Source organism: Acomys minous (assembly GCF_964271855.1).
Source record: "Acomys minous genome assembly, chromosome: 5".
In the NCBI taxonomy this organism is placed as follows: Eukaryota; Metazoa; Chordata; class Mammalia; order Rodentia; family Muridae; genus Acomys; species Acomys minous.
The window spans coordinates 83,439,267-83,465,968 of record NC_140494.1 but is presented as its reverse complement, the minus strand read 5'-3'; the positions used below and the strand labels follow the sequence as shown (position 1 = coordinate 83,465,968).

The 26,702-nt window shown below is 52.1% G+C and overlaps 1 protein-coding gene across 4 annotated transcripts in view; it reads left to right on the top strand.

Moving 5' to 3' along the window:
* Nucleotides 1-370: 370 nt before the first annotated feature.
* The window catches only part of COL5A3 (collagen type V alpha 3 chain), a 48,842-nt gene continuing 22,510 nt past the window's right edge, over nucleotides 371-26,702 (top strand). Inside the window, exons 1-31 of one of the 4 annotated variants that reach the window (XM_084781545.1) lie at nucleotides 371-601; nucleotides 6,069-6,224; nucleotides 6,333-6,522; nucleotides 6,591-6,747; nucleotides 8,163-8,267; nucleotides 8,827-8,973; nucleotides 10,295-10,408; nucleotides 10,516-10,647; nucleotides 12,536-12,583; nucleotides 12,659-12,700; nucleotides 13,155-13,217; nucleotides 14,340-14,414; nucleotides 14,507-14,590; nucleotides 15,070-15,126; nucleotides 15,220-15,273; nucleotides 16,178-16,231; nucleotides 17,261-17,314; nucleotides 17,396-17,449; nucleotides 17,629-17,682; nucleotides 18,233-18,277; nucleotides 18,366-18,419; nucleotides 19,208-19,252; nucleotides 19,372-19,425; nucleotides 19,547-19,591; nucleotides 20,719-20,772; nucleotides 20,860-20,904; nucleotides 21,036-21,089; nucleotides 23,033-23,077; nucleotides 23,278-23,331; nucleotides 23,475-23,582; nucleotides 25,102-25,155. In XM_084781545.1, coding sequence (XP_084637671.1) covers nucleotides 514-601; nucleotides 6,069-6,224; nucleotides 6,333-6,522; nucleotides 6,591-6,747; nucleotides 8,163-8,267; nucleotides 8,827-8,973; nucleotides 10,295-10,408; nucleotides 10,516-10,647; nucleotides 12,536-12,583; nucleotides 12,659-12,700; nucleotides 13,155-13,217; nucleotides 14,340-14,414; nucleotides 14,507-14,590; nucleotides 15,070-15,126; nucleotides 15,220-15,273; nucleotides 16,178-16,231; nucleotides 17,261-17,314; nucleotides 17,396-17,449; nucleotides 17,629-17,682; nucleotides 18,233-18,277; nucleotides 18,366-18,419; nucleotides 19,208-19,252; nucleotides 19,372-19,425; nucleotides 19,547-19,591; nucleotides 20,719-20,772; nucleotides 20,860-20,904; nucleotides 21,036-21,089; nucleotides 23,033-23,077; nucleotides 23,278-23,331; nucleotides 23,475-23,582; nucleotides 25,102-25,155 — 2,385 coding nt within the window. In that variant the 5' untranslated portion in view covers nucleotides 371-513. Of the gene's footprint in view, nucleotides 602-6,068; nucleotides 6,225-6,332; nucleotides 6,523-6,590; nucleotides 6,748-8,162; nucleotides 8,268-8,826; nucleotides 8,974-10,294; nucleotides 10,409-10,512; nucleotides 10,648-12,535; nucleotides 12,701-13,154; nucleotides 13,218-14,339; nucleotides 14,415-14,506; nucleotides 14,591-15,069; nucleotides 15,127-15,219; nucleotides 15,274-16,177; nucleotides 16,232-17,260; nucleotides 17,315-17,395; nucleotides 17,450-17,628; nucleotides 17,683-18,232; nucleotides 18,278-18,365; nucleotides 18,420-19,207; nucleotides 19,253-19,371; nucleotides 19,426-19,546; nucleotides 19,592-20,718; nucleotides 20,803-20,859; nucleotides 20,905-21,035; nucleotides 21,090-23,032; nucleotides 23,078-23,277; nucleotides 23,332-23,474; nucleotides 23,583-25,101; nucleotides 25,156-26,702 lie in introns of all 4 variants that reach the window. The other 3 variants (XM_084781544.1, XM_084781543.1, XM_084781546.1) reach the window with 3 other exon arrangements.

Below are 26,702 nucleotides of genomic sequence, written 5' to 3'. Positions count from 1 at the left end.
TCTTCTGCCACCATGTGGGTTCCAGGACAGAACTTGGGTCGTCAGTCTTGGTGTTAAGTGCCTCCCTGCTGAGCTCTCTCTAGCTCTGAGGTTGAAAGCCTTTCAGAGAGTCGGTCAGGGATCAAGCCTTAGTCTGGGACTCCCCTGACCCCCTCCCCCCGCCCCGTCTCCCCGCCTGAGGGCCCCCCACCCCTATTCTAGGGCTGGTAGGCGTAGCTCTTCGTCCCTATCTAGAGTCCTGCAAGAATGCCCCTCTCCTCGCGCCGCCGCCCCGGTCTCAGCCAGCCAATCAGCGCGTGGCTCACACTTCCCAAACTTTTTCCGTGCAGCTGTGGGTCTCCCGCCTCCGGCCCGTGCCCCGCCCGGCCAGGGCGCTCAAGCGCAGGGCGCGGCCAGGGCGGGGTCTCAGGCAGTCTCCCGTGGATCCTCACAGCCTCCGGCTGGCCTGAGTGACTGCTCCCAGGCAGCCCAATCTACATCCACCTTGGCCTTAGAGCACCAGGCCCCGCTGGGATGAGAAATTGCCGGAGATTGGACTGGCCCTGGGCCGTTCTCTGCCGGCTCCTGGTCTCCTTGCAGCTCGTGTCCTGGACGCTGGCTGGTGAGTCGGGACCGAGGGATGGGATAGCATTTGTGGGTGCAAGGGAGAGGTCGTTTACAACGGGTGCCATGGTGATGTGGAGACTCTAGGGTCTAGTTCTTCTAGTTGATGAATGCATGTGACGATTGAGGAGGGGGATGTTGCCAGGGAACGTGTTTACAAGCTGGTGTGTGAAGACGAATGCTGCTGGGTGTGGTGCAATCCCAACACTCAGGAGGCAGAGTTAAGTGGTTTGCGCATTCAAGTCTAGTCTGAGCTACGTACTGAACTCAAGGGCATCTTGGGCTGCATAAGCAGTCCCTGTTTCTAGAAAGGGACATGGTGGGTGTACGGGGCATAGGGCTGTAGTTCACTTGGTAGACCCCTTTCTAGCACGTACTCTGGGTTCCATCCTCAGTACGACATAAGAAAACGTAATGATACATGCTTGCACCTCCAGGATTGGGACTGCAGAGGCAGGAGCATAAAGAGTTGAGAGCCAGTCTGAACTACGTAGTGAGTTTGAGACCAGCACGGTCTATATGAAAGCTTGCCGTTTAAAAACTGTATTTTATGGGGGGGGGGATGTGTCCGTGTTTATGTGTGCACTTGGCTGTGAGGGTTGACTGGGACTGTGTAAATGTAGGTGACAGAGCAGCCTCTGGGAGGGGGTGTGTGGTCACATGTGAGAGTTCAGTGTGTCTGTGGAGCTGTAATTCTTTTTTTCCCCTCTCCTCTATTTCTTGTCTGTTGCATGAAATAGGGTCTCCTGTGGCTCAGGCTGGCCTCACACTGACTGTGTAACCCAGGCTGTAGCTTTGAACTTCTACTCCTTCTGCCTCTGTCCTCCAAGTGCCGGATGACAAGTTCTGTGGTGCTGTGGATGGAACCGAGGGCTTCGGACATGCTAGGCAAGCACTCTCTCCCCAAGGTTCATCCCTAACCCCATGGGGGTGGGTTTGAGAGTAATCGCGTGTTACGGATGTGTTTATGTGTCTTCGGTTGGCTGTAGATGGGATTTAGGGGGTTATATTATTGGTGAGTAGAAGGGACAAATCAGGAATTCAGTTTTCTTTTTAAAATTACATCTATGTCTCTGTCTCTGTCTCTGTCTCTGTCTCTGTCTCTCTCTCTCTCTCTCTCTCTCTCTCTCTGTGTGTGTATGTGTGTGTGTATGTGCACACTTGTGCCACAGGAGTGTGTGTGGAGGTCAGTCAGATAGCTTTCCAGGGTCAGGTCTCTCATTCCGCCATGTGGGCCCCAGAATCAAACTCAGGTCATTAGGCTTGGAGGCAAGCACCCTGCTCCAGCCATCTCACCGACCTGCACAGTTCCCTTTTGCGTTTTTCTCAAGGGCTTCACACAATCCTCTCCTCTTTGCCCGAAATTGGCTCCCACTCCTCCCCTCCCCTCCCCTCCCTTCCCCTCCCCCACTCGGCTCTCCCTAGAGCCACAGCATCAGCACCATGGACAGGGCCCACGGGAGGGTTGCAGTGAGGGGCGAGGCTGGGTGAGGCGGGGTGGGACTGAGCGCTGGCGGGGCGGGGGTGGGTGGGGGACGGCCAAGTAGAAGTTGCATCGCACCCCAGCTGCAGGATCCTGGGGTGATTTTTCCTGAAGAATTTCTCAGGGCCCTAAGGGGGTCCCCAGGGCTAAGGGACGGGTGAGTCACCGCTGACGCATGCCCAGCTGTGAGCATCTGGCCTGGTGCCCTAGCCACGCCCCTCAGGGTTCTGCGGGCGGCAATGGTGAAAGGACTCGGTGACTTTTTTAAGTGATGGATGACCAGATTGCTTCTGCAATCTAGATCACCTCCCTGAAGTAAAGGAAGGTGCCTTCTGTCCCCCGGAGGTCACCTGCATGCACTGACCCCACTTTCCCAGTTTCTGCTGAGTCTGAGGAGGTTGCGGCCCACGTGTTGGCCTATGCCCCATTCTCACGATCACATAACCTCAGGGTCATGCAACCTCAGGCATTCATTCAGAATACAAGACCCCTGGGACTCCAGGAATGTGCAACTCATGGCCACACCCAGGCAACCCCATCTGCCACCCAGACAGGACCCTCCTGTGTTTTCAGATTCTCACACATGCTTCTCCATGGTCCAAAGACAAATGCTGTCATCTTCCACAGCCAGTCGCCCACTCAGTGACTTGGTCATGTTTTCCCTTGCATGGTGTGGGAGCAATCTCCTGGGGAGGGGGGGGGGACGGTTAAAGCCTTCATGTTCTGTTACAAGTCGGGCCTGTGGGGTATATGGTATGGAATTCTTGCTGCCAGGACACCCACTCATGCTGAGCAGTGGCATCAAATTTATTTTCCCCCCCTTTTTTCATTTATTTTGTGTGTGTGTATATGCCACATGTGGAAGTCAGACAAGTTGAAGGAGTCAGCTTTCGTCTTCCACCATGTGGGTTTCTGGGATCAAGCTCAGTTCATCAGGCTTGGCACAGGTGCCTTTACCTGCTGAGCCCTCTTGTCAATCCGCATAGATTTGCATCTAATTAACTGCCTATACCTCAACCAGTGGCAAGTGTCATGCTTGCAAAACTTCCTGCATGCAGTTTTGGGGGAATTCCACGCATGATCCAGTTGGGTCCCTGCCTGCCTCCCTCCACATCTTAGACTCCACCAGGCACCTCCCTAGAGGCCTTGACCAAGGCAGAGAGGGCCGTGTGTATGTCAGGGAGTTTGGGCGGCTTCTGGCCCCTCCTGCGTGCCCCACAGGCTCAATGGCTTTTGTGTGCCTCCTTGTCATGGAGCCATGGGGAGAGAGAGGGCAGTCAGCCACTGGAAAGGTCAGTGTGGAGAGGGCTCAAGACTGAAGTAAGAGTCTTTTGGGTTAGAGGGTAGGAAGGACTTTTAGAATGGGAGTGAGCAGCGACCAAGGGGAGAGCCCTTTTTCTCTGCATAGAAGCTGAGGTCTGTGGGGCTGGAGAGATGGCTCAGCGGTTAAGGGCACTGACTGCTCTCCCAGAGGTTCTGAGTTCAATTCCCAGGAACTGCATGATGGCTCACAACCATCTATGATGTGATCTGATGCCCTCCTCTGACCTGTAGGTATGTATGCAGGCAGAGCACTGTATGCATAATAAAAAATAACTTAAAAGAAAAAAAAGAAGCTGGAGTCTGTGTTAGGAGGTAGCTCAGCCGGTGAAGCATTCATCTAGCATGCACAAATCCTTGCGTCCCATCCCAGCCTGGTGCATGTCTGTCCTATCAGCACTCTGGACGTGGACAACGCAGGATCGGGAGTTCAAGGCCAGCCTGGCCTACAGTAGATCTTATCACAAAAACAAAAACACACCGAGCTGGGCAGAGTCTCTCTACTGGATGATGTTATAGATCGAAATCTTCCCAGGAGCTCCCAGTTGGAGAGGATTGCTGAGATGGTCCACCGGGGAGTGGCCTTGTGGTTAGCAGAGCTTGAGAGCCCAAGCCGCTCCCAAGGGCGGCTGTGATCCAAATACTTCTTTTTAAATTGTTTAAAAATTTATTTTAGCCATGAGTGGTGGCGCACGCCTTTAATCTCAGCACTAGGGAGGCAGAGGCAGGTGAATCACTGTGAGTTCGAGGCCAGCCTGGTCTACAAAGTGAGTCCAGGACAGCCAAGGCTAACACAGAGAAAACCTGTCTTGAAAAACTAAAAAAAAAAAAAAAATATATATATATATATATTTTAATTTCATGTGTGTTGGAGGTTTGCCTGTATATATGTCTGTGTGAGGATGTTAGAGTCTCTGGAGCTGGAGTTACAGACAGTTGTGAGCTGCCATGAGGGTGCTGGGAGTTGAACCCGGGTCCTCTAGAAGAACACCCAGTACTCTTAACCACTAAGCCATCTCTCCAGCACCCCCTGCCCTCAAATACTTTTTTTTCCTTTTAAAGATCTATTCATTTATTATGTATACAGTATTTTGCCTACATGTGCACCTGCAGGCCAGAAGAGGGCATCAGATCTTATTATAGATGGTTGTGAGCCACTGTGTGCTTGCTGGGAATTGAACTCAGGACCTCTGGAAGAACAGTCAGTGTTCTTAGCCTCTGAGCCATCTCTCCAGCACCCCCAAATACTTCTTAATGCCAGCCTGGCCACTGAAGAGATACTTACAGATGATAAGGAGGAGAGACAGAGAGACAGAGAGGAGGAGGAAGAGGAAGAGGAGGAGGAGGAGATGATACCAAGAAAGCAAGACTGACTGTTGACTAATTTCAGACCTGAGCCATGAAGTGGGTCAGAGAGAAGGTAGAAAAGACAGGGTGAGGGGGTGAGGGTACAGGAACTGGAACAGGCCTCTACAAAATTTGGAGGGTAAAGGGGGTAGCTGGGATAGGGGTCTTTATCCAAGTCTGTTTCTCCCCAAGTCTGGTCCCCCAACCCACTTCTCAGGGGTGAGGTCAGCTGAGCCACCATAGTGAGGTCATGGCAGATTTAGCAGAACCTGGCTCCTGCCAAGAGACTGGGTCAGGGGGTTAGTGGGACAGTTTGCTAGGGAGAGGACAGGCCAGGGGCTTTGGGCCCAGGGGAAGCCCTCACCCGCCCTGCCCTAACCATGTGGATCCAGTTAACACTGGCCAAGCTGCCTGGGTGGGGCTGCAAGGATGGCTTGGATTAGGGGCCTTTGGGGCCAGACCTATTCTTTCTTTTCTGAGATGAGAGAGGGGGAGGACCAGGGGGTATCAGAAATCGATGATTAGAAGGTGATGTGGAGGAGCACGGGAGAGGGAAAGGAGGAAGTCAGGGTGGAAGTTAGATGGAAGTCAGATGGAGGAGGTCAGGGGACAGTTAGATGGGTGTCAGATGGAGGAGGTCAGGAGGGCGGGGGGAAAGGGAGGGGGAGAATAAGAAGGAGAAGGCTGTGGGGCTTTGGAGTCACAGGGAGGGGGCCGTGGGGCTGCGGAGCAGAGGGAGGAGGTTATGAACCCCTTTTCTCCTTGTGGATTTTCCCTTGCAAAGGGGCTCCACGCTGGGAAGCAGGAGCCAGTGTGGGGGCGTAGGGAGAAGGAGGGGGGGCGGGAAGGCTCGGCTCTGGGGCTCCGGCCAGGAAGCTTTGATTCATCCTATAACTAGGTCAGCTTTTTTTTTTCTCACCAGAAACTTAGGGGGAAAAAATAACCAGTCAACAGATTGATGTACCAAGAACATCTGTGGGGGAGTGGGGGAGGTGCTGTTGCTGGTCCCAGGCCACCCAGTTCTTCCTGGGCTGTTAACACACTTGTTGAGAGGAGCCCCCAAAACCCATGCAAGTATTATGGAGTTTTGGGCCTTGTTTTTTGTTTGTTTGTTTGTTTGCTTGTTTGTTTTAAACTTCTTGATTTTCAGGCAGAGACTCATTAAGTTGCTCAGGCTGGCCTTGAACTCATTGTGTAGACCAGGTGGAGGATCCTCCTGCCTCAGCCTTCTGAGTAGCTATCAGGACTCGGGGCTGTGCAGCCAACTCCTGTGCTAGTTCTGACCACACCTCCTCGCCTTGGCTTCTCTCTACAGTGGAGCCTGTGGATGTACTGGAAACCCTGGATGTGCATAGGGCTGGGGTTGCCGAGGTGCCTGGCTTCTGTCCCCAGAGGATTCCAGAGGGTGACCGAGCATTCAGGGTGGGCAAGTCCAGCCTGCTCAGTGCCCCCACATGGCAGCTCTTTCCAGGTGAGTCAGGACAGGAAGGCTGGGGTCGGGGTGGGGATGGGGCGGGCATCCTGGAAGGGTAAAGTTACCTGGGCTGTTTAACCTGCTGTCTAACTTCTGCCCACACAGATGGGCATTTTCCTGAGGATTTTTCTGTGCTGCTCACTCTGCGGGGCCAGCCAGCCAATCAGTCTGTGCTTCTATCTGTTTACGACGAGAAGGGTGTCCGGCAGTTGGGGCTGGCATTGGGGCCAGCTCTGGGTCTCCTCGGTGACTCCTTCAGGCCCCTCCCCAAGCAGGTTAACCTTACTGATGGCAGGTGAGTATGGGAGAAGGGAAGGGAGTGCCCTGTGGAAATCCTGTCACTGAGACTCATTCCTTTTGCAGGTGGCATCGTGTGGCAGTCAGCATCAGTGGTGACAAGGTGACCCTGGTGGCTGACTGTGAACCTCAGCCCTCTACGTATGGTCAGGGGCCTCGGCTTATCAGTACAGCTGGACTCACCGTGATGGGAACCCTGGACAGCAAGGAGGAGACTTTTGAGGTATGGAATTCAGTGGCAGGGGAAACTGAGGCAGAGGATGAGGAGCTTTGTCTTCAGCCTAAACTAGAAGAGAACAGAGACGGAAAGTGCCCAGTTTCTGCCCAGCCCCACAGAGCTGATGGAAGGGAACACTACACAAGGGAGTGTCAGCAAATCAACAAGACATCAGGTCACCATCCACATGGAGTAAACACTCATGACAAGTGATTGAGACTGTCACACGATGCAGCGCTGGTTGTCAGGATAGTGTACGACCGTGTGTGTGTGTGTGTGTGTGTGTGTGTGTGTGTGTGTGTGTGTGTGAAGTGAGATAGATGTGGCAGTTTTATGTGGCTCCAGTGTGGAGATTATGCTGTGTGATTTTGAGGTGTGAGGCCTCCAGGAGGCTCAGAGACCTCATCTCTCCAGTGAGCCACCTGGTGTTTAGACCTGGCACATGGTGGTGGCCTGAGAGGAAAGGGATCTTGAGCTTCAGGGGACAGATCCTGAGTGTATTAGTCATAGTTTTCATTGCTGAGACAAAATAAAAGACAGGCCGGGCATGGTGGCGCACACCTTTGATCCCAGCACTCGGGAGGCAGAGGCAGGCAGATTGCTGTGAGTTCAAGGCCATCCTGGTCTACAAAGTGAGTCCAGGACAGCCAAGGCTAACCCAGAGAAACTCTGTCTTGAAAACAAAACAAAACAAACAAACAAACAACAACAACAACAAAATACAAAATACAAGACCAGAGCATGAAGGCGTATTTGGGATGCGGATTGAGGGCACTGTCCATCATGGTGAGGAGTGTGAGGTGGCAAATCATACCGCATCTCAAGTCAGGAAACAGAGATGGCTGCTGGCATTCGGCTCACTGACCCCAGCCCGTGGCATAGTGCCAGCCACAGTTACGATGGGTCTCCTGCCTCAGTTAACTTAATGTAGATAAGGCCTCACAGGCATGGCCAGAGGCTTGTGTAGTAGGCAAATTCTGTCAAGTTGACTATCTAGGGGCCCGGTGGAATGGCTCAATCAGTAAGGGTGCTTGCTGCTAAGCCTTTTGGCCTGATTCAGACCCTGAAATGTATGTGGTGGAAAGAGAGAACTAAATCCTGTGAATTGTCCTTTCACCTCCACACGGGAGTGACCTGGCACACTTGTGCGAGTGTGTACACACACTTTAAGTAAATAAATGTAAATTTTTAAAGAGTTGACAAGGTTAACCATCACACTGGGTGCGTTTTGTCCTGTAGTGTCTGAGGCTGGTGAGATCATCACTTCTCCGGGTTACAGGTGCAAGTGCCACAGGCTTTCCCGCCCTTAGGGTGCTCTGGGTAGGCAGCACCAAAGCTCCATAGCAGGAGAGGGGGCAGAGATATGCTGGGAAACTAGGGTCGGAATCACCCAGCCTGTGGCTGCTTTTCCTCCTGTCTAGGGAGACATCCAGGAACTGCTGCTGATTCCAGACCCTCAGGCTGCCTTCCAGGCCTGTGACACCTACCTCCCTGGCTGTGAAACCCCGAATCCCACAACCACAGGGGTGAGTGAGGGGTTCCAGGTGGCAGGTAAGGCCTCAAGAAAGAGGGGGACAATGACCCAGAAATGAGGAGTTAGGTACCTCAACTTTAGACCCTAAATGCAGGGCAGAGCGCAGAAGATGACCTTAACCTCAAGGGACATAACAAGCCAGGTTTGCTGAGGTACATAAGCACCAGGACCTATTTGGTCCCCAGAGGCTGTGTGGGGCAGTGGGACACGGTGGCTCAATTGTAATCCCAGTGTGGGGACGCTGAGGTTGGTCAGCACGGCTTAATTAGTGAGCTCTAGGCCATCACTCTGTCTTAACAACAACAACCAACAAAAATGTCAACAGTGCCTGAGAAATGACACCCAAGGCTGACCTCTGGCTTCCACATGTATGTGCACACACATCTACACACTCATACACACACTTGTACACACCCAAGCACACACACTCACAGCTAAGTGAACCACAGGGCTGAGTGACAACAACGGACCGTGTCATAGCTCTCAGTGACTCAAGTGATGGCATTTCCAACGGGGAGAGACTCTAGCCCTAACTAGAACGCTTTCCTCAGGCCCCCAAAGATGAACCAGAAACACCCACGGCCCCTCGTCGAAAGGGCAAAGGAAAGAAAAAAGGGCGGGGCCGCAAGGGCAAAGGAAGAAAGAAAAACAAGGAGACCTCAAGGCTGAATCCGACCCCTGGTGCCCCTGAGAACCAGGTAAGATCCTCAGACATCCTGCTTTGCTCTTGGCTGCCTGATGCCCACCCATCTCTGGTCCCTCATCTTTGTACTGGTTTTCAGAGCCTGACTCCTGAGGTCTGATTCTCTCAGCCAGAGGGGATGCCATGTCCTGTGTCAGGGACACTCTCATGTCACTCTGCACTCAGGAGGCACCTCCCAACACAAGAGGACCCACTGATTAGAAGGGACATGATGAAGTCCCAATGAGGGGATCATCAGCTGGGGTAACCGGCTGCAGGTGCATTGGTTATTGTGTCAGTATGCAGGGTTCACAGCTGGGGGTCATGGGTGACCACAGACACTCCCATACCCCCATCAGGAAAGCTCATCCTCTTTGAGCAAAACACATAGAGCATCCAGGGAAGAAGGCGACACCAGCCTAGCCAGCAAGATCAGCCAAGTCGGCCCTGGAGATCAGTGGGATGACAAGTGTCACATCTTTATCACCCTTGCTTCCCGAGGTGGGGGTGGGGGGCTCCAGAGAGGGCTCATTATTTCAGGGATCACTAAGTAGTGATTTTTTTGTTGGATGGTTCCACTGCTTGGGGTCATAGTAGGTCCCCGGATGGAAGGCAGTCTGTTTGGAGCCATTAATGGGAAACATGAAGGCAGAGCTCACGTTGCAGCCATTGGCACTTGGAATAATTTGGGCTAATTTTGTAGGTTATCGGCTAATGTATTACTGGGGAGGGGTCTTGAGTCATTGGTTGGGTCAGTGCTTGAAGTCCCTGGTTGGAGGGGGTCACGGGTTGTAACTACATGTCAGTTCCAGATCTTTCTGTCCCATCACATGAATACCAAGAAGAGTAACATGCCCTCGTTAGCCCCTGGTTCTGACCTACACCCCCGTGGGCTTCCTTTCTCTGCCTTGACCCAGTTCTTCCGCAGCTGTCCAGGCTGGAGGAACTGCAGCCTGGCTGGCTGGCGGCTGAGCTGTCATGGGAGAAGACATGTGGGGCTGGGCTTCCGGGAGTCTGGCCTGAGTGCTGGCTCTTGACTTTAATCACTGGGCCCTGGAGCCAATCCAGTTCTGCTCCCAGGCCTGGGAGACTTGGCCCTGCTCTGCTCCTCTGTGTCTGGGGACACCCGCCCCCCCCTCTGTCCACCTCTGACCAGCTGTGAGAGACATTTGCCTTTCCCCCTACCGGCCTCTGCACTTGGTGGGCAGCTACCTCTAGTCTGCCCACCCCTGAACTGGGGGCTTCCCCAAGGGAGAGAGACCTGGCTCCTCTTTTCTTTCCTCTTTGTCTTGACTGGCCTCACCCCAGATCTAACACTCCTCCCATTGCTGCTGCAGACCTCCCTTCACACCCCTGAGGCGGAGAAGCTGGTTCCTCAGCTGCCTCCGACTCCCACACCTTTGGCCATCACCACCACTGTGACTATTGGACGAAATGCCACTGCCTTGCAGGTTGGTGGGAAGTGGATGGTGCTGGGCCAGCCGGGTGGGGTGGCGAAGGTGATGGCAGACGGTAAGGTCGAGAGCAGACCTTGACGGTTCCCACATGTCCTCAGCAGGGACTGGACTCTGATACTGAAACTGAGCTGAGGACTCCAGAGATGGAAGCTACTGAGGAGGATGAAGAAGGAGGTGGCCCCATGTTCCGGGCAGCAGAACAGTCTTTACATACTGAGTTCCAGATCTTTCCTGTGAGTCTGGAGAGGCTAGATCAGGCGATGGACTGGTGACACATGCTTTCTCTTGACTGTCTTGTGTCACTACCTTTGTGTGATCCCGGTGCAGCTGCAGTTGAAAAATGTTTACCAAGCACTTATAGTGTGACAGAGACTGGTGATGCAACTGGCCTTTAGTCTAAGAAGGGTGAGAAGCCACTTGACTTCCAGCTTCTAGCTCTCTGAGTGCCTCCCCGCTGTGTGGACAGTAGGGGGAGCCAGAGAGGCGATGGAGGGGAAGCAATCATTTTGCTCTTGTTGGAAGTTTAGCATCTCCTAAGCCTCTGGGCATGCCTGTAGGGCTTTGTCTCGTTTAGGTTAAGTGAGGGAAGACCCAACCTAAATGCGAGTGGCACCAGCTCATGGCTGGCATCTTCTTGCTACATTAAAAGGAGAAAGAGACCTGAGCAGACATCGCTCGCTCTTGCTCTGCTCTGACTGGCTGCAGCACGATCAGCTAACCTCACGGTACCCTCCCGGCTGTGGTAGACTGGGTCCCCTCAGAGTGTAAGCTGAAACAAACCCTCCACTGTTAAGTCTCTTCCTCGAGTATTTTGTCACAGCAAGGAAAGTAGTGCCGACAGTGGAGCAAGGCAGACACAGAGCCCAGTATGCCCGGGGGTCTTGAATATGTAAAATCTGTTTGCTGGTCGAGTGAGGTTTCAAACCAGGAACTGCTAGAAGATTCTAGAATCCAGGGGAATCCATCTAAGCTGGGGAGGAAGACTTGGGACAGAATCCCGAGCAGAGAGACAGTGGCCTTAGTCATAAAGCTGTGGGTGGAAGCAGCTAGGAGGGACGGGAGGCCTGGTTCTCTTTGGTGCTGGCGGAGAAGGAGTTAGAGTCGACACTGGCTTCAGAGGGTTGCCACTGCTGCCTGGCTGCACACTGTTTGACGTCATGGACACCGGAGGATGTGGTGGAGAGGTTTCCGTTCTGGAAAGGTTAGCAGTGAGCAGGGAAAGCCGGTTCTCTTCTGGCTTTCTCTTTCCCACCTTTAACTCTGTCTGGAGAAGCTCTGCCATTGTTTCAGAAGCCTCCCTCAGTAGATTCTCTCTGGAAACACCCAGACACACCCATCTCACCAATCTCCTAGGCGGTTCTATTTTGGTTGATTGATTGATAGGCTTGTTCATTGAGACAGGGTTTGCTATGTAGCCCTGGATATCCTGAAATTTGCCATGTGGACCGTGCTGGCCTCAAACTCCCAGAGATCAGCATGCCTCTGCCTCGGTGTACTGGGATTAAAACCTGGCTTCTCCTAAGCAGTTTCAAATTCAGTCAGGTTAACAAGGAGGACAGGGGCTGGAGAGATGGCTTAGCAGTTAAGACCACTGACTGCTCTTCCGGAGAAAACTGGGCTCAAATCCCAGCACCCACATGGCAGCTCATACCTGTCTGTAACTCCATGATCTGATACCCTTACCCAGACACACATGTAGACAAAACACCAATGCACATAAAATAAAAATTAATAAATGTTAAACAACAACAACAAACTCAACAAGGATAGGCATCATCACATGCATCAAATATTGGAACTTATTTGCCCTATGGGTATCACACACTCACTGTCTTCCTGAGTTATGTGTGGATGGCCACAGGGTTGAGTAAGGTCCCACCATCACTGGGTAAGAGGCACAGCCACGATAAGCTCCTTTGGAGTTCACGTCCCTCATCTTGGAGGACTTTCAGGAGTCAGCCCTCTCCTTCCAGGGATTGAGTGGAGTCCAGGGATTGAGTTCAGGTCATCAGTCCCTCACAGCAGTCCCCCTGCCCTCACGCCTCTGTCTCTGCCCTCTCGTCTCTGTCTCTGCCCTCACGCCTCTGTCTCTGCCTTCACGTTTTCTCTCTCCATCCCCAGGGTGCTGGAGAAAAGGGAGCAAAAGGAGAGCCTGCGAGAGTAGAGCAGGTGAGAGGGTGTGGGCCTGTGAGGAGGTTGAGGGGTCTCGTGAGAACAGGGGTCACGCTTGGTTTTTCCCTCCAGGGACAGCAGTTTGAGGGGCCTGCGGGAGCTCCAGGACCCCGGGTGAGTACTGATTCAAGCCCCACAGGCTCTTTCTCCCCATGCCCACACTCACTGGAGCCGTCCGTCCTTCCTTCCTTTATTTTTATATAGCTCAGGCTGGTACCGATCTCACTATGTAGCCCAGGCTGGACAGTATCTCTTGATCCTTCTGCCTCAGTCCCTGCCTGGGTGCTGGGGGTTACAGGTGTGCACCATGGTGCCTGACCCTCCCCCAGGTGGGGAGAAGCTTTGGATTATAGGGCTGTTGCCTGGAGGTCATTGGCTACTCAATACTCAAAAGATCTAGGGTGGGAAGCTAAGAGGTCACTAGACCGTGGTGGGAGCTGAGCTGGCTGAGTGGTAGAGTCAGAAGGTCTGCCTGAAGTCAAGGTCATGGTGCGCGGGGCGCAGGTGTCAGAAGCCAGCTCAGCTCAAGTTCGGTGTCCTCTGACTTTGGTTTTCTCTGTCTCCGCAGGGAACATCTGGTCCCTCAGGCCCTCCTGGGCCTCCAGGCTTCCCTGGGGACCGTGGCCTACCGGTAAGAGACTCTCCACTGGAGTGTGGGGCGGAGTGCAAGGGTGGGGTTTCAGCTTGGGAGTATGGAGGTTTGAATGTGGGGGTCGGGGCTGGAATTAGAAACACCGTCCCCAAAGTGACACTCTCCCTGTTGCTAATAGTGCCCCCGTCTGGACAGTCTCTCTGACTTCGAATTCCATTTTTCTCTTCGTGCCTGTTTTTGTGAGTCTGTCTGTAAAATTTTTTTTAAATGATCTTTTAATTTATCTATTTTGTGTGTGTGCACGTACCCTGGCACCTGCAGCAGTCGGTTCTCTCCTTCTACCAGGTGGATCCTGGGAGCTCAAACTCAGGTCCTCAGGCTTGGCAGCAGGTGCCCTTACCTGCTGAGCCGTCCTGCACTTCAAAATATTTTATTTTATTTATTTATTCCTGTATGTGTGCAGGTATGTGAGTGTACCCGTGTGCAAATGAGTGTCTGTGTATGTGCATGTGTGTCCGTACCTGTGCACATACAGAGACGCAAAGAGGGCTTTGGATCTCTGAAAGCTGGGGTTACATTGCTGTGTGGGATGCCTGGCCTGTCACATGGTGCTAGCATTTAAACTCTAGTCCTCATGATTGTGCTTAATTAATTAATTGTTTTTGAGACAGGGTCTCTCTGTGTAGCCTTGACTGCCCTGGACTCACTTTGTAGACCAGGCTGGCCTCGAACTCACAGTGGTCCACCTGCCTCTGCCTCCCAAATGCTGGGACTAAAGGCGTGTGCCACTGTGCCTGGCCAGATCAAAGGCTTTTAACTGCTGAGCCATTGCTCCAGCCCTCTATGAGTCTGTCTCCTCCCATCTCTCTCTGCCTCCCTTGTTCTTCCATTTCTGTGGCTCTCTTCTTCTCTCCATCTTTCTTTTTCTTTCCTTCTTGCTTCTCTACTTTCGTGTGTCACTTGTCACCTAGGATTCTCTGTCTCCATCTCTCTCCCCTCTCCTCCTCAGCCTCCTCAGGCCTCTTCTCAATCTTCCTCTCACTGCTCCCCTCTCTCAGTCTTCAAAGCTCGCCCCCTCCCTCCCCTCTCCTTTCCCACCTCCCGTGTCCTCTCCTCTGTTTCTTCCCTTCATGCATCCCTCTGTCTTGCTCCCTCTCTCAGGGTCCTGCTGGCCTCCCAGGAATCCCAGGCATTGACGGAGTCCGGGGCCTGCCTGGCACAGTGATTATGATGCCGGTGAGGAGGGAGAGTCCCATCCCTGGGGGTGGAGTTCTGACTCCAGGGGCCACCTCCCGGGGGACCTCTACTTACTGCGGCTTGTTCCTCAGTTCCATTTTGCAGGCAGCTCGATGAAAGGACCACCAGTCTCCTTCCAGCAGGCCCAGGCGCAGGCAGTGCTGCAGCAGGCCCAGGTGAGTGGGACGAAGGGAGCGTGTTTATGTGAGGGATGGCAGAAGCAAAGATTCCTGCAGCACAGCCTGGGAGACCCGAGGACTTCTCTTTCCTGAAGATGCTTGCCGTGAGTTTCTGTTGCTCTAGTTAAGATGCTGAACCTGGGTGGTTTATGGAGAACAGACGAGTCAGGGCCAATGGGTTCTGGAGGCTGGGGATGTCCCAGAACAGCCTGCTGCCACCTCCTTGGGTGCACTGTAACTGGCGGAGGGCAGTCCAAGGGGAGATAGGAAATGTACTAGGAAGAGCCATTACTGGTTGGCTTTATGGGGACCCCACCCTCCGATCTCCTCTAACCCCAATCATCTTCCCAAAGGCTCCCCTCAAAGTCTTATCAACATATGAATCAAATTGGCCACTTGTGGCAGGGACACACCCCTAGCTACAGCAGTGCCTCTGTGCTATTGAGGGGAACTCTTGCTTCTGTCTATCTTTCCAGCTCTCCATGAAAGGCCCTCCTGGTCCAGTGGGGCTCACTGGGCGCCCAGGCCCTGTGGTGAGTAAGGGGTCTGCATTGGGGAGAGGGCTACATCCACGCCAGATGGCCACATTGCTCAAGCCATGTTCCCCCCACCTCTCTTCCTCCAAGGGCCTCCCTGGATATCCAGGCCTGAAAGGTGAATTGGGAGAAGCAGGACCACAGGTGAGTTCCGAGGGATGCTGGGAAATGGATGAAATGCCAAAAGCTTCCTCCAAAGGATACAGGGTCAAATGCCGGTCGGGGGAAAAATAGCAAAAGGAATTAAAATATGCTTTTGAAATGTCTGCCCCTCCTGGGGATAAGATAGGCCCTGAGGCAGCTGGGAAGATGGCTCAGTGGTTAGGAGCACTGGCTGCTTTTCCAGAGGACTTGGGTTCAAATCCCAGCACCCGTTTGGCAGCTCACAGCTCTCTGTAACTCCAGTTCCACAAGCTCCCTCATGCAGACATGTATGCAGGCAAAAAACCAATGTACAGGAAATAAGGATAAATAAGATAGGACCTGGGCTGGCAGCTGGGTTCAGCCAGTAAAGCCCTTGCCTAGCTCGTATGCATGGAGCCCTGGGTTCCAACCCCAGCACCCTGTAACCCTGCGGGACCAGGAGGTCATGGCATCCTCACTTACTTAGATACTTAGCTTGGGCCACATAGGCCCCTGTCTCAAAAATAAAAATAAGTAAAATAAGCTGAGGATGGTGGTGGTGGTGGTGGTGGTGGTGCGGTTTTTGTTTTTTGTTTTTTTCAATCCAGGGTGTAGCCCTGGCTGTCCTGGAACTCACTTTGTAGACCAGGCTGGCCTCAAACTCCCACCTGCCTCTGCCTCCCAAGTGCTGGGGTGAAAGGTGTGTGTCCCTATCGTGGTGGTGGTGTGCATCTTTAATCCTAGCACTTGGGAGGCGGAGGCAGGCAGATCTCTGTGATTCAAGGCCAGACCAGTCTATATAGTGAGTTCTAGGCCAGCCAGAATCATATGGTAAGCCCTTATCTCAACACAAAACAAAATAAAACAATAAAAAAAGAACACATAAGCCTTCCCTTTTAATTCTTCCTTCTTTTTCTCCCCTTAGGGTCCCCGAGGATTACAGGGTCCCCCTGGGCCTCCTGGCCGGGAAGGCAAGTCAGTGAGTAACTTCTAGGTTCTTAAGTTATGCTTTGCTCACCGCCAGCACCCAGCAAGAACCCTGGCTTTGTTCCCGCTGGTCTTGTGTTATCAGAGGGACCTGAGCATTGAAGGCAGCAGTGGATGCTCTATCAGGTGTACAATGAAGGGATGTGGCAGGTCACAGCTTCGGGGGTGCTTGAGGACAGGGGCAATGCTTGGCCTGGGATCTGAAGTGTAGTCAGCAGCAGATAAAGAACAACCTAAGCAGCACAACATACAAAAAAGAATCCTGAGCCGGGCGTGATGGAGCACGCCTTTAATCCCAGCACTAGCTAGCTAGCGGATCGCTGTGAGTTCGAGGCCAGCCTGGTCTACAAAGTGAGACCAGGACAGCCAAGGCTACACAGAGAAACCCTGTCTTGAAAAAACCAGGGGGGGGGAAAGAAAGAAAGAAAGAAAAAGAAAAGAAAAGAAAAAGAATTCTTAAGCCCCGAAGCTGCCAGTATGTGCCTGTAATCCCAGAATTTGGGGGACGAGGCAGGAGAATTAGCAATTCAGGGTCATCCTTTACCTTCTGCGTAGGGTAACGTTCTTGCAGTCAAGCCTGGTGACTGGTGTTCGGTCCTGAGAGTCACCTGATGGGAGGAGAGAATTGACTTCTGCAAGTTTTCTTCTAACCTCCACATATGTGCCGTGGCGAACACCACACATGCTAAATACTTTTAAATTAAAACGCCAGCCCCATGTGGTGGCCCAGGACTTTAATTCCAACACTCAGGAGTCAGAGCCAGGTAGATGTCTGTGCAGGCCTGTCTGTGATGCTACTATACATAGTGAGTACCAGGCCAAGCAGGAGACCCTGTCTCCTCAACAACAACAACAACCACAACAACCACAACAACCACATCAACACCTTAAGAAAGGGCCCATGGGAAAGGAGTCAGTAAAAGGCAGTGCACACCTATCCTAATGGGTGACGCTTGCCCCCATTCAGAGGGAAGGGCTCTGGGGAACCTCATCCTTGACTTTAGCTCTACTTTCTTGATAGGGCCGAGCTGGAGCAGATGGCGCTCGGGGTCTCCCGGGAGACACAGGACCTAAGGTGGGTGATGGGCCCAGGACTGGTTTTGGGTGGGCCCCATCAAGGTCAAGGGTTCAAGGCAGCTGCTGTGTCTTCCAACAGGGTGACCGGGGCTTTGATGGGCTGCCAGGGCTGCCTGGTGAGAAGGGCCAGAGGGTGAGTTGCCCCCCTATATCTGCACCCTTGCTTGCTTCAGTATCCAATGCTTCAGTGGCATCAGCGCTTCATACACCATGCCTGAGCCTTCATGTCCCCCACAGTGAGCTTCCTTTCCAAAGTGAGTGGCTCCCGCATATGCTAATCTATTCAAATGTCCTCCTTCTCCTCTGATCCAGGGTGACTTTGGACCTGTAGGGAAACCTGGTCCCCCAGGAGAAGATGGTGGAAAGGTAAGTTGGAGGGAGGGATAGCAACGAGGCTGGTTTGGAGGCTCAGAAACCTAAGAACCGAGGGCTTGGATCATGGCTCAGCCGGAAGGCTCTTGGCTAGAAAGCCTCAGTGCGCTGGGAGAGAAACTCATTTAGTGACCCTGCATAGAATCAATCCTTCAGTGAGAGGCTAAGGGCATAGCTCAGTGGCAAAGCATTTGCCTACCGTATATGAAGGCCTGACTTCTATCCTTAACACTGAAACAAAACAAAACAAAAACAAAAACAAAAAACAAAACAACAACAGCAAAAACCCAGAAACAGGCTGAAATGGTATCTGGGACTGGGGTCTGCACTAGAGGAGCAGGAAGCTCAGGGTCCCCTCGAGGACAGCACTGGACATGAAAGCCACCTCCAGGGTTAGGTGTGGGATGGTAAGTTGGAGCTCAGCCTGCAGCAATGTGGACACACCGGGTTGACTCTGGGGGAGCTCTGACTCCCCTAGAAGAGGGGAAGTGGTACCCCAGGGGCTGTGCTTCCCCACTCCAAATAATGATGACACTTTTCACAGGGCATGCAGGGACCTCCAGGGCCCACCGGCCAGGCTGGAGAGCCGGTAAGTACTGGGAGACCCTTGTTTAAGCCATAAGTCTTGCGCGTGTATACACCTCCGATGCTGGGATTATATGGCCCTTTCCTTGCAGGGTCCCCGAGGTCCAATTGGTCCCAGAGGCCTCCCCGGCCCCCTAGGGCGCCCGGTAAGAATCTTGCTGGCTCCCTGTCTGTGTTTTATTCTTACCTGTCTTCTTCTTGTAAGTCTTCCACCCCCATGTTTGTTGGTGTGTGTGTGTGTGTGTGTGTGTGTGTGTGTGTGTGTGTGTTTGCGTGGCCCACATGTGGAGATCAGGTTTTCTTCTTTCCATCTTGTGTGTCCCAAACTCAGGTCATCAGGCTTAGGAGCAAGAGCTGTCACCCACTGAGTGATCTCACCGTCCCTTTCCTCTGTCACACCCTCTTTCCCTCACTGTGTGTGAACATGACTGCCCGCTCCTCAGCACAAGTGAAGCGTGGAAACTAGAGGGAAGTTGCAGGAATTGGTCTTGCTTGACCAATTTTTTTGTTTTTGTTTTTTGAGACAGGCTTTCTCTGTGTAGCCCTGGCTGTCCTGGTATTCACTCTGTAGACCAGGCTGGCCTCGAACTCATTGCCGCTGCCTCCCGAGGGCTGGGATTAATTGAGGGTTTTTCTGTTGTTCTTCCACTTTGCCCCTGGGCCTAGCTGTCCTGCAAGGTTTTCAGGGAAATCTGTCTCTATCTCTCATCTCCCTGTAGTGGATTACAAATGTTAATGCTACCAGTGAGGCTTCTGCATGGGTTCTGGGGATTTGAACTCAGGCCTTCATGCTTGTGCAGCAGGTGCCTTTACTCACCAGCATCTCCCGGCCAGAACATACTTTCTGTTGCTGGCATTTCCTTTTCAACATGTTCCTCAGCAGCTGTCACCCTGATCCTGATCTGTCCTGGTCTCACATCCTCTGTCCTCACAGGGTGTGACCGGGAGTGATGGTGCACCAGGTGCCAAAGGCAATGTGGTAAGTGCCGACCATCCGTTCTCTCAACGATCATCTATAACCTTGTCTGCTCGAAGCTTTCCTTACCCTCCACATCCTGACCCCTTCTGGCTTTGCTGAACCTACCCCTTTCCCCACAGGGTCCTCCTGGAGAACCAGGTCCCCCAGGACAGCAAGGAAATCATGGCTCCCAGGTTCAAGCCCTCTGTCCTCACAGTGGGGGTGTGGTGGTCGGCTGAGCCACAGGCCTCCCTTGCCCAGTTTTACTATGCATCTTTCTTCTCATGACTGCCTTACCCTCTTTTTATGTTCCAGGGGATTCCAGGCCCTCAGGGGCCCATTGGCACTCCCGGGGAAAAGGTAAGTGACGTTCTCATGTCATCAGGAGAATCTTCTCTCAGGGGCCCCTTACAGGGACTTCCTGCTGATGAATAGTCACTTTCCAGAAGCCAGTCCAGAGTGACAGAGTGGCATTGTTGGGGGAGGGTGTCCAGGAGAATCTCAACAAGGCTGGCAGACAGAGGCGACATTGTTAGTACAAAGGCCTTCACAGAAGGGACTTCCAGGATGCTAGCAAAGGACAGCCCTTTCTCAGAGTGCACTCATCTTTGTCTCTCTGCACATCTGTGGCTTGCTTCCTTGGCAAATACACTTCATGTGTGTGTGTGTGTGTGTGTGTGTGTGTGTGTGTGTGTGTGTGTGCACATGTGTGTGTATACACTTGTATGTGTGTGTGTACTAGTGTGCCTTTCGCTTGCTGTAATAAAACACTGACCTAAGCCAACATAAGGAAGAAAGGGCTCATTTGACCTTTGCTTTTGTGTCATTGAGGAAAATAAAGGCAGAAACCTAGAAGCAGGGACAGAGGCCTCATGTCTTACCGGGTACGGTGACAAACCCCTGTAGTCCCAGTAATTGACAAGTATGAGCCAGCCTGGACTGTACTGCAGAACCTTGCCTCAGTAAATAAGTAAATAAATGAACAAAATAAAATGAAGCAATGAAACAAAACAAAAGGGTATGTGTGAGAAGCTCCCAACTGCTTTTGCGCTTCTGTGGTACCAGGCATAGAACCTGGGCTTTGTGCATGATAGGCAAGCACTGTACTGCATATTGGTTTGTTTGTTTGTTTGTTTGTTTTTTTGGTTTTGAGTTTTCTGAGACAGGGGTCCCTGGCTGTCCTGGAACTCACTCTGTAGACCAGGCTGGCCTTGAACTCAGAGATCCACCTGCCTCTATCTCCTGTTTGCTGAGATTACAGGCACGTGGTCCCAGCACCCAGGCTCTCATGTTGTTTTTACATCTCTCGTTGATGAGGAGGGTTTCTGACGATCAGGGAGGGCAGGCTGGTTTGCAGGTATCTCATAGCAAACACTGGCAGAGCTGGGACAGACACTTGTGGTGCAGGCTCACTGAGCTGCCTGGGCAGAGCCTCCTGTCCAGGCACTGGGACTCTCAGGCTACTCTGACTGTTCCTCTTCTTTCAGGGTCCCCCTGGAAACCCCGGAATTCCAGGTGTCCCAGGAGCTGAGGGCCCCCCGGTGAGAACCAGAAGCTGGGACAAGGGGAAGGTGGGAATTTGTATGGCAAATTTTAGCCTTTGATGAGTTGATGTGTTTCTTCATCAGGGTCATCCTGGTCCCGAGGGTCCCACAGGAGAGAAAGGGGCCCAGGTGAGTGACCAGGAGGGGAACAAGGCTGGGGAGAGGAGTAGGAAGTAGCTATGGGGCCAGTGAGGGGGCAGAGGGTCCTGGGAACAGGGACAGGGTGGAACAGAATGGCACTGACTTTATTTTCCTTTCAGGGTCCACCAGGGTCAGCTGGCCCTCAGGGCTACCCTGGACCTCGGGGTGTGAAGGTAGGGAACACTTAAGGGCTTGAGGTAGGGTAGTTTGTTAGTGTTGGTGTCAGAAAACCAGCTTAGTACCAGGCATCGTGCACCTGTCTATGATCCCAGTATTTGGGAGGTAGGGTGGGAAGATTGGTGAAAGTTTGAGGCTAGCCTGGGCTATCTAGTGAGTTCTCTGCCAGGCAAGGCTGCATTGCATTATTGTATTATGAGACCCTGTCTCACAAACCAAACATTAAGAAAACAGGGGGCTGGAGAGATGGCTCAGAGGTTAAGAGCACTGACTGCTCTTCCAGCGGTCCTGAGTTCAATTCCCAGCAACCACATGGTGGTTCACAACCATTAATAATGTGATCTGATGGCCTCTTCTGGCCTGCAGATGTACATGCAAGCAGAGAACTGTATACATTAAAATAAATAAATACATCTTAAAAACAAAAAGAAAACAGATAGGCACACAGGTACACACACACACACACACACACACACACACACACACACACACACACCCCTATAATCACATAATTGAGAGAGAAGGATGAAGAATTTAAGATCAGCTTCAGCTATACAAGCCTGAAGCCAGCCTGTCTCAAAGTAAGAATTAAAAAGAAGGCTGGGGCAGATAAGGTGGCACAAGCCTGTAATCCCAGCACTTGGGAGGCAGAGGAAGGTGGATCTTTGAGTTTAAGGCCAGCCTGGTCTATAAAGGGAGGGCAGGCAAGGCTACACAGAGAAACCTTAAGAAGATGGCTGGGGCTGGAGCTTGGTTGGTCTATGGCTAGAACCCTGAGTTTCATCTCCAGCACTCCATAAACTCAGCATGTTGGTACATAGTTGTGTCCTAGTGTTCAGGTGGTGGAGGCAGGGGGATTGGAGCCCAGAGTCATCTTTAGCTATGTAATGAATTGAAATCAGCCTGGGCTTCATGAGACCCTGTCTCAGAAAGAAAATAAATAGAGAAAACCACCCCAGCACTTGGGAGGCAAAGGCAGGAGACCTCTGTGCTTTCCAGGCCATACTGGCCTACATGGTGAACTCCAGGCTAGGTGGGTCTGTTTTTGTCTCAAAAAACAAAACAGGAGTCCCTGTCTCAAACCAAAACAAACAGAAAATAAACAAACAAATGAGGAAAAAAAAGTATACTAGTTTTATTGTTAGTTGGGTTTTTTTTTCATGTTTTTCTTTGCTTAACTTATACATTGGATTTTATCATAGTTTGATGTGTGCATAGATAAAAGCTGGATCTTATCCCTTCTGGCAACCCCTAGGGCTCCTAGCTTATTTTGCAGATAAGTGGAAGGCTGTGGCTGAAGCCTGCCTTGTATCTGAATCTAGTTATTTTGTAGCCAAGGGAGGGAACAGCCACAGCCAAAAGCTCTCTTTACTGTGGTCCAGTGAATTACTGTGGGGCTGCAGAAGGCCCTGCTGTTTCCAAGCACATAGTTGCATCTGCTCCAACTGCTGGTTCATTCTTCAGCTGAGCTCAGTGCCCGGCTGAGCCAAGTGCAGTTTGTCAGTTGTGGTGCAGGCCGGAAGTCAGCCCCGGGTATGCACGAGATGGTCATGCTGTCACCAGGCACAGAGTCTCCTTGTGGCCAGCACAATGGGAGAAACTCTCCCCGGCCTTTGGAATGAGGCTGGGCTCTGGAATGTTCTTTCTGCTGCCAGAAGGGACTGCGGACACTGTGTCCTCGGGAAGTGGAAATGAATGGCACAGACTCATCTTTCCCTGTTCTCCCCACGCACGTGAACTTGGCAGGAGTGGGGGTGGGGTGGGGGTGGCTACCAGGCGTGCAATATGTAGGGGAAGCTAAGCAAGCACACTGAGGGGTTCTGGGAGGCAGGGCTGTTCTCACAATTTTAGGTCAAGGGAGAAAGTCTAGAAACTTCCTTAAGCAGAGAAAGAGATTGAGAACTAATTTTTTTTGTTTTGTTTTGTTTTTTGTTTTTAGGGTACCTCTGGTAACCGAGGTCTCCAAGGAGAGAAAGGAGAAAGGGTGAGAAGGAAGGGGGTTCATTTGGAGGAGAGGGAGCCCCCATATAGTGGCTCTGGCTATATCTCTTCCCTAAAGCCCTGACTTCTGAGTCCTGCCTTCCTTCCTCCATCTCTTTTTCCTCTTCTACTGTTCCTCCCTTCCTTCCTTCCTTCTTCTCTCTTCTTCTCTATCTCCATTTCTATGTCTCCCCCACCCCCCAGGGAGAGGATGGCTTTCCTGGCTTCAAGGGTGATGAAGGACCAAAAGGGGACCGGGTAAGACCAGCTAGCTCCACATGAAGGGCTACATCGGGAAGATACAGGGCGGGGCGGGTGGGTGGTGAACGATGGTTAAACAGAAGATGGACGGAGTAGGAAGGACAAACGACTGATTTCAATCCCCTTCTTTTCTATTTTAGGGAACCCCAGGGCTCCAAGGTCCCAGAGGAGAGGATGGTCCAGAAGGACAGAAGGGGCCCGAGGGACTGCCTGGTGATGAGGGTCCCCCAGGAGCAGCCGGGGAGAAGGTGAGTAGATGGGGTTCACTTACGTTGTTCACTGCCCATTCTCTGCGCCTTGCTGCTGCCTCATTCTCCAATCTGGAGATGGAACCAGGGATCTCACATGTTAGAAAACAGTTGTGAAGCCACGCCCCAGCCCCTCTCGGGGGATGCTAGGCAGAGGCTCTGCCACTGAGCCCCACCCCAGCCCCTCACTGGGGGATTCTGGGCAGGGGTTCGACCATTGGCCCACACCCCAGCCCCTCACTGGGGGATTCTAGGCAGAGACTCTACCACTGAGCCCCACCCCAGCCCCTCACTGGGGGATTCTGGGCAGGGGTTCAACCATTGACCCACACCCCAGCCCCTCACTGGGGGATTCTAGGCAGAGACTCTGCCACTGAGCCCCACCCCAGCCCCTCACTGGGGGATTCTGGACAGGGATAAAAGGCTGAGCTAAGCCCCTGTCATACTTAATTTCTTTGATGAGCATTGTAGAGCAATTCCTTACACATACTTTCATTTTAATCCCCACAGTAGCTTTGTGTAATAGATAGTTTTAAAGATTTATTTTAAAGTCAGGCAGTGGTGGCGTATACCTTTAATCCCAGCACTCAGGAGGTAGAGGCAGGCGGATTGCTGTGAATTCGAGGCTAGCCTGGTCTACAAAGTGAGTCCAGGACAGCCAAGGCTACACAGAGAAACCCTGTCTCAAAAAACAAATAAAAAAATATTTTATCATGGTTGTGCATTCATTTAATTCTAGTGCTGGTGGGTAGGGTGGAGGTGGGCCAAAGGTACATGGATCACTATGAGTTTGAGGCCAGCCATGTCTACATAGCGAGTTCTAGGACAGCCAGAGCTACACAGTGAGACTCTGTCTTGTTTATTTGTTCTGAGACAGGTTTTCTCTGTGTAACAGCCCTGGCTGTCCTGGAACGTAATTTGTAGACCAGACTGGCCTTGAACTCACTGAGATCGGCCTGCGTCTGCCTCCCAAGTGCTGGGATTAAAGGCGTGTGCCACCATACTCTGCTGAGGCCCTGTCTTTAAAAGGGGACGGGGTTTATTTTTGTTTTTAACTCTGTGTCTCTCGACATGAGTCATGCACACGCGAGTGCAGGTGCACTTCCAGGGGCCATATCACAACAGGTGGCTGTGAGCTGCCTGACATGGGTGCTGGGAACCAAACTGTAGGAAACATTTTATCTCCCACCTTACAGATGAGGACACTAGTTCACACTGATTAATGAGCTTCTCACACACTTTTTAAAAAATATTTATTTATTATTATGCATACAGTGCTGAAAAGGGCATCAGATCACATCATAGATGATTGTGAGCCACCATGTGGTTGTTGGGAATTGAACTCGTGACCTCTGGAAGAGCAATCAGTGCTCTTAACCGCTGAGCCATCTCTCCAGCCCCTCACATACTTCTTGTATGTTCTCACTCTGCGGTGCAGACATTTTGACCTTTCCTCCCCTGGTCTCCGGCTTATGGTATATGACTTTTGTTCTACAATCTTTTTTCTTTTTTCCTGCAGGGGAAGCTTGGGGTGCCAGGTCTCCCAGGTTACCCAGGACGCCCAGGACCCAAGGTAAGAGGCCATGGAACTGAAGGTGGGCAGGGGAAAGGTAGGACAGATTGATGCCTGTGGGGCCAGACTGTGATCTGAGGCGGGAGCTGCACAGCTCATGTCCTTGAGGGATAGGACCTTGGCACCATGGACTTTTTCTCAGATGGTCACTGCTCATGACCTACGTGAACTCGAGTGAGGTTCTTGAGCACATTTTCTCAGCTGCTAAATGGAGGTACATGTGATGTCTGCCTTATTGACGTGACGATTTTTGGTATGTTTCTTTGTTTCATCATCCAGAGAGGTGTATTAGACTGTTCTCTATTGCTATAACCAAACATTTGAAGCTGGACGTTTTATGAAGAAAAGAGGTTTTGTTAGCATAGTTGTAGCCCTGAGTTACTTTATTAGGGGATGGGGTCATGGCGAAGGGCAGGTATAAGTTAGAGTGACCCCCACAGCAGCACAGGAAGATGGGGCAGCCATACTTACTCCTTAATAACAGCCCTCTGAAGCCTGGCCAGGTTGCTGCCAGCGCAGAGCTTGCCATGTGTTTGAGTCCCAGCACCCATGTGAGAAGCCATGTGTGGTGGCATACATCCATAACCTCGGCACCGGGGAGGTGGGGACAGGAGGGTCTCTCATCCTCAATGGCCAGCCGGCCTAGCCGTTGAGCAAGCTCCACGTTCAGTGAGAGACTTTATCTCTAAGAGTTAAGGAGGAGGTGCCAAGGAGCTGGGTCAGTGGAGAGAGGTCTTGCAGTAACAATCATAAGGACCCGAGTTCAAATTTCCACCACCCACTTACACATCCAGGCTGGAGAAATGGCTGAGCAGCTCAGGTCTCCACATCCACGTTGGCAGCCCACAACTGCCTACAACCTCAGCTCCAGGGGATCTGACATGGTCTGTCCTCTGCCAGCAATCCCAGTCACCCCCCTCTCTCTCTCATACTCACATACTAAAACAAAACAGAGTTCCTTTAAATACGAAGGGGAAAAAAAAAAGTCAGACCTGTAACCCCAGAGCTGTGGGGGGGGGGGGGCTGAGTCAGGAGGCTCACTCGCTGGCCATCAGACTAACTCCATGCTTAGTGAGAGACCCTGTCTCAAGGAATATGATGGAGACAGATAGAGGAAGGTGTCGGGCATCCTGCTCCGGCCTCTCCTTGGACACAGCCTGTTCATATACCACACAAACCTGTGAGTACACATGCACACACTAACAGGGACTACAGTCAAAGAAGACACCCAGCACTGACTGCCACGTGCATGTGCACACGCAAAAACACACGTACAACGAACAAAAGCCCTCTTGGAATGAGTAAGATAACGCAGTAGATAAAGGTCCTGGCCTCCAAATCTGATGACCCGGCTTTGACCCCTAGCACCCGCGTGGCAGAAGGAGAGAACTGACTCCTGCAAGTTGTTTTCGGACTGCCACATGTATGCTGTGGCACACATGCTTAAACATGATAAAATGCCTGGATCTTACTGAGACAGAGTCTCGCTGTGCAGAACAGACTGGTCTTGAACACACCGAGATCCACCTGCCAAAACTTCCTGAGTA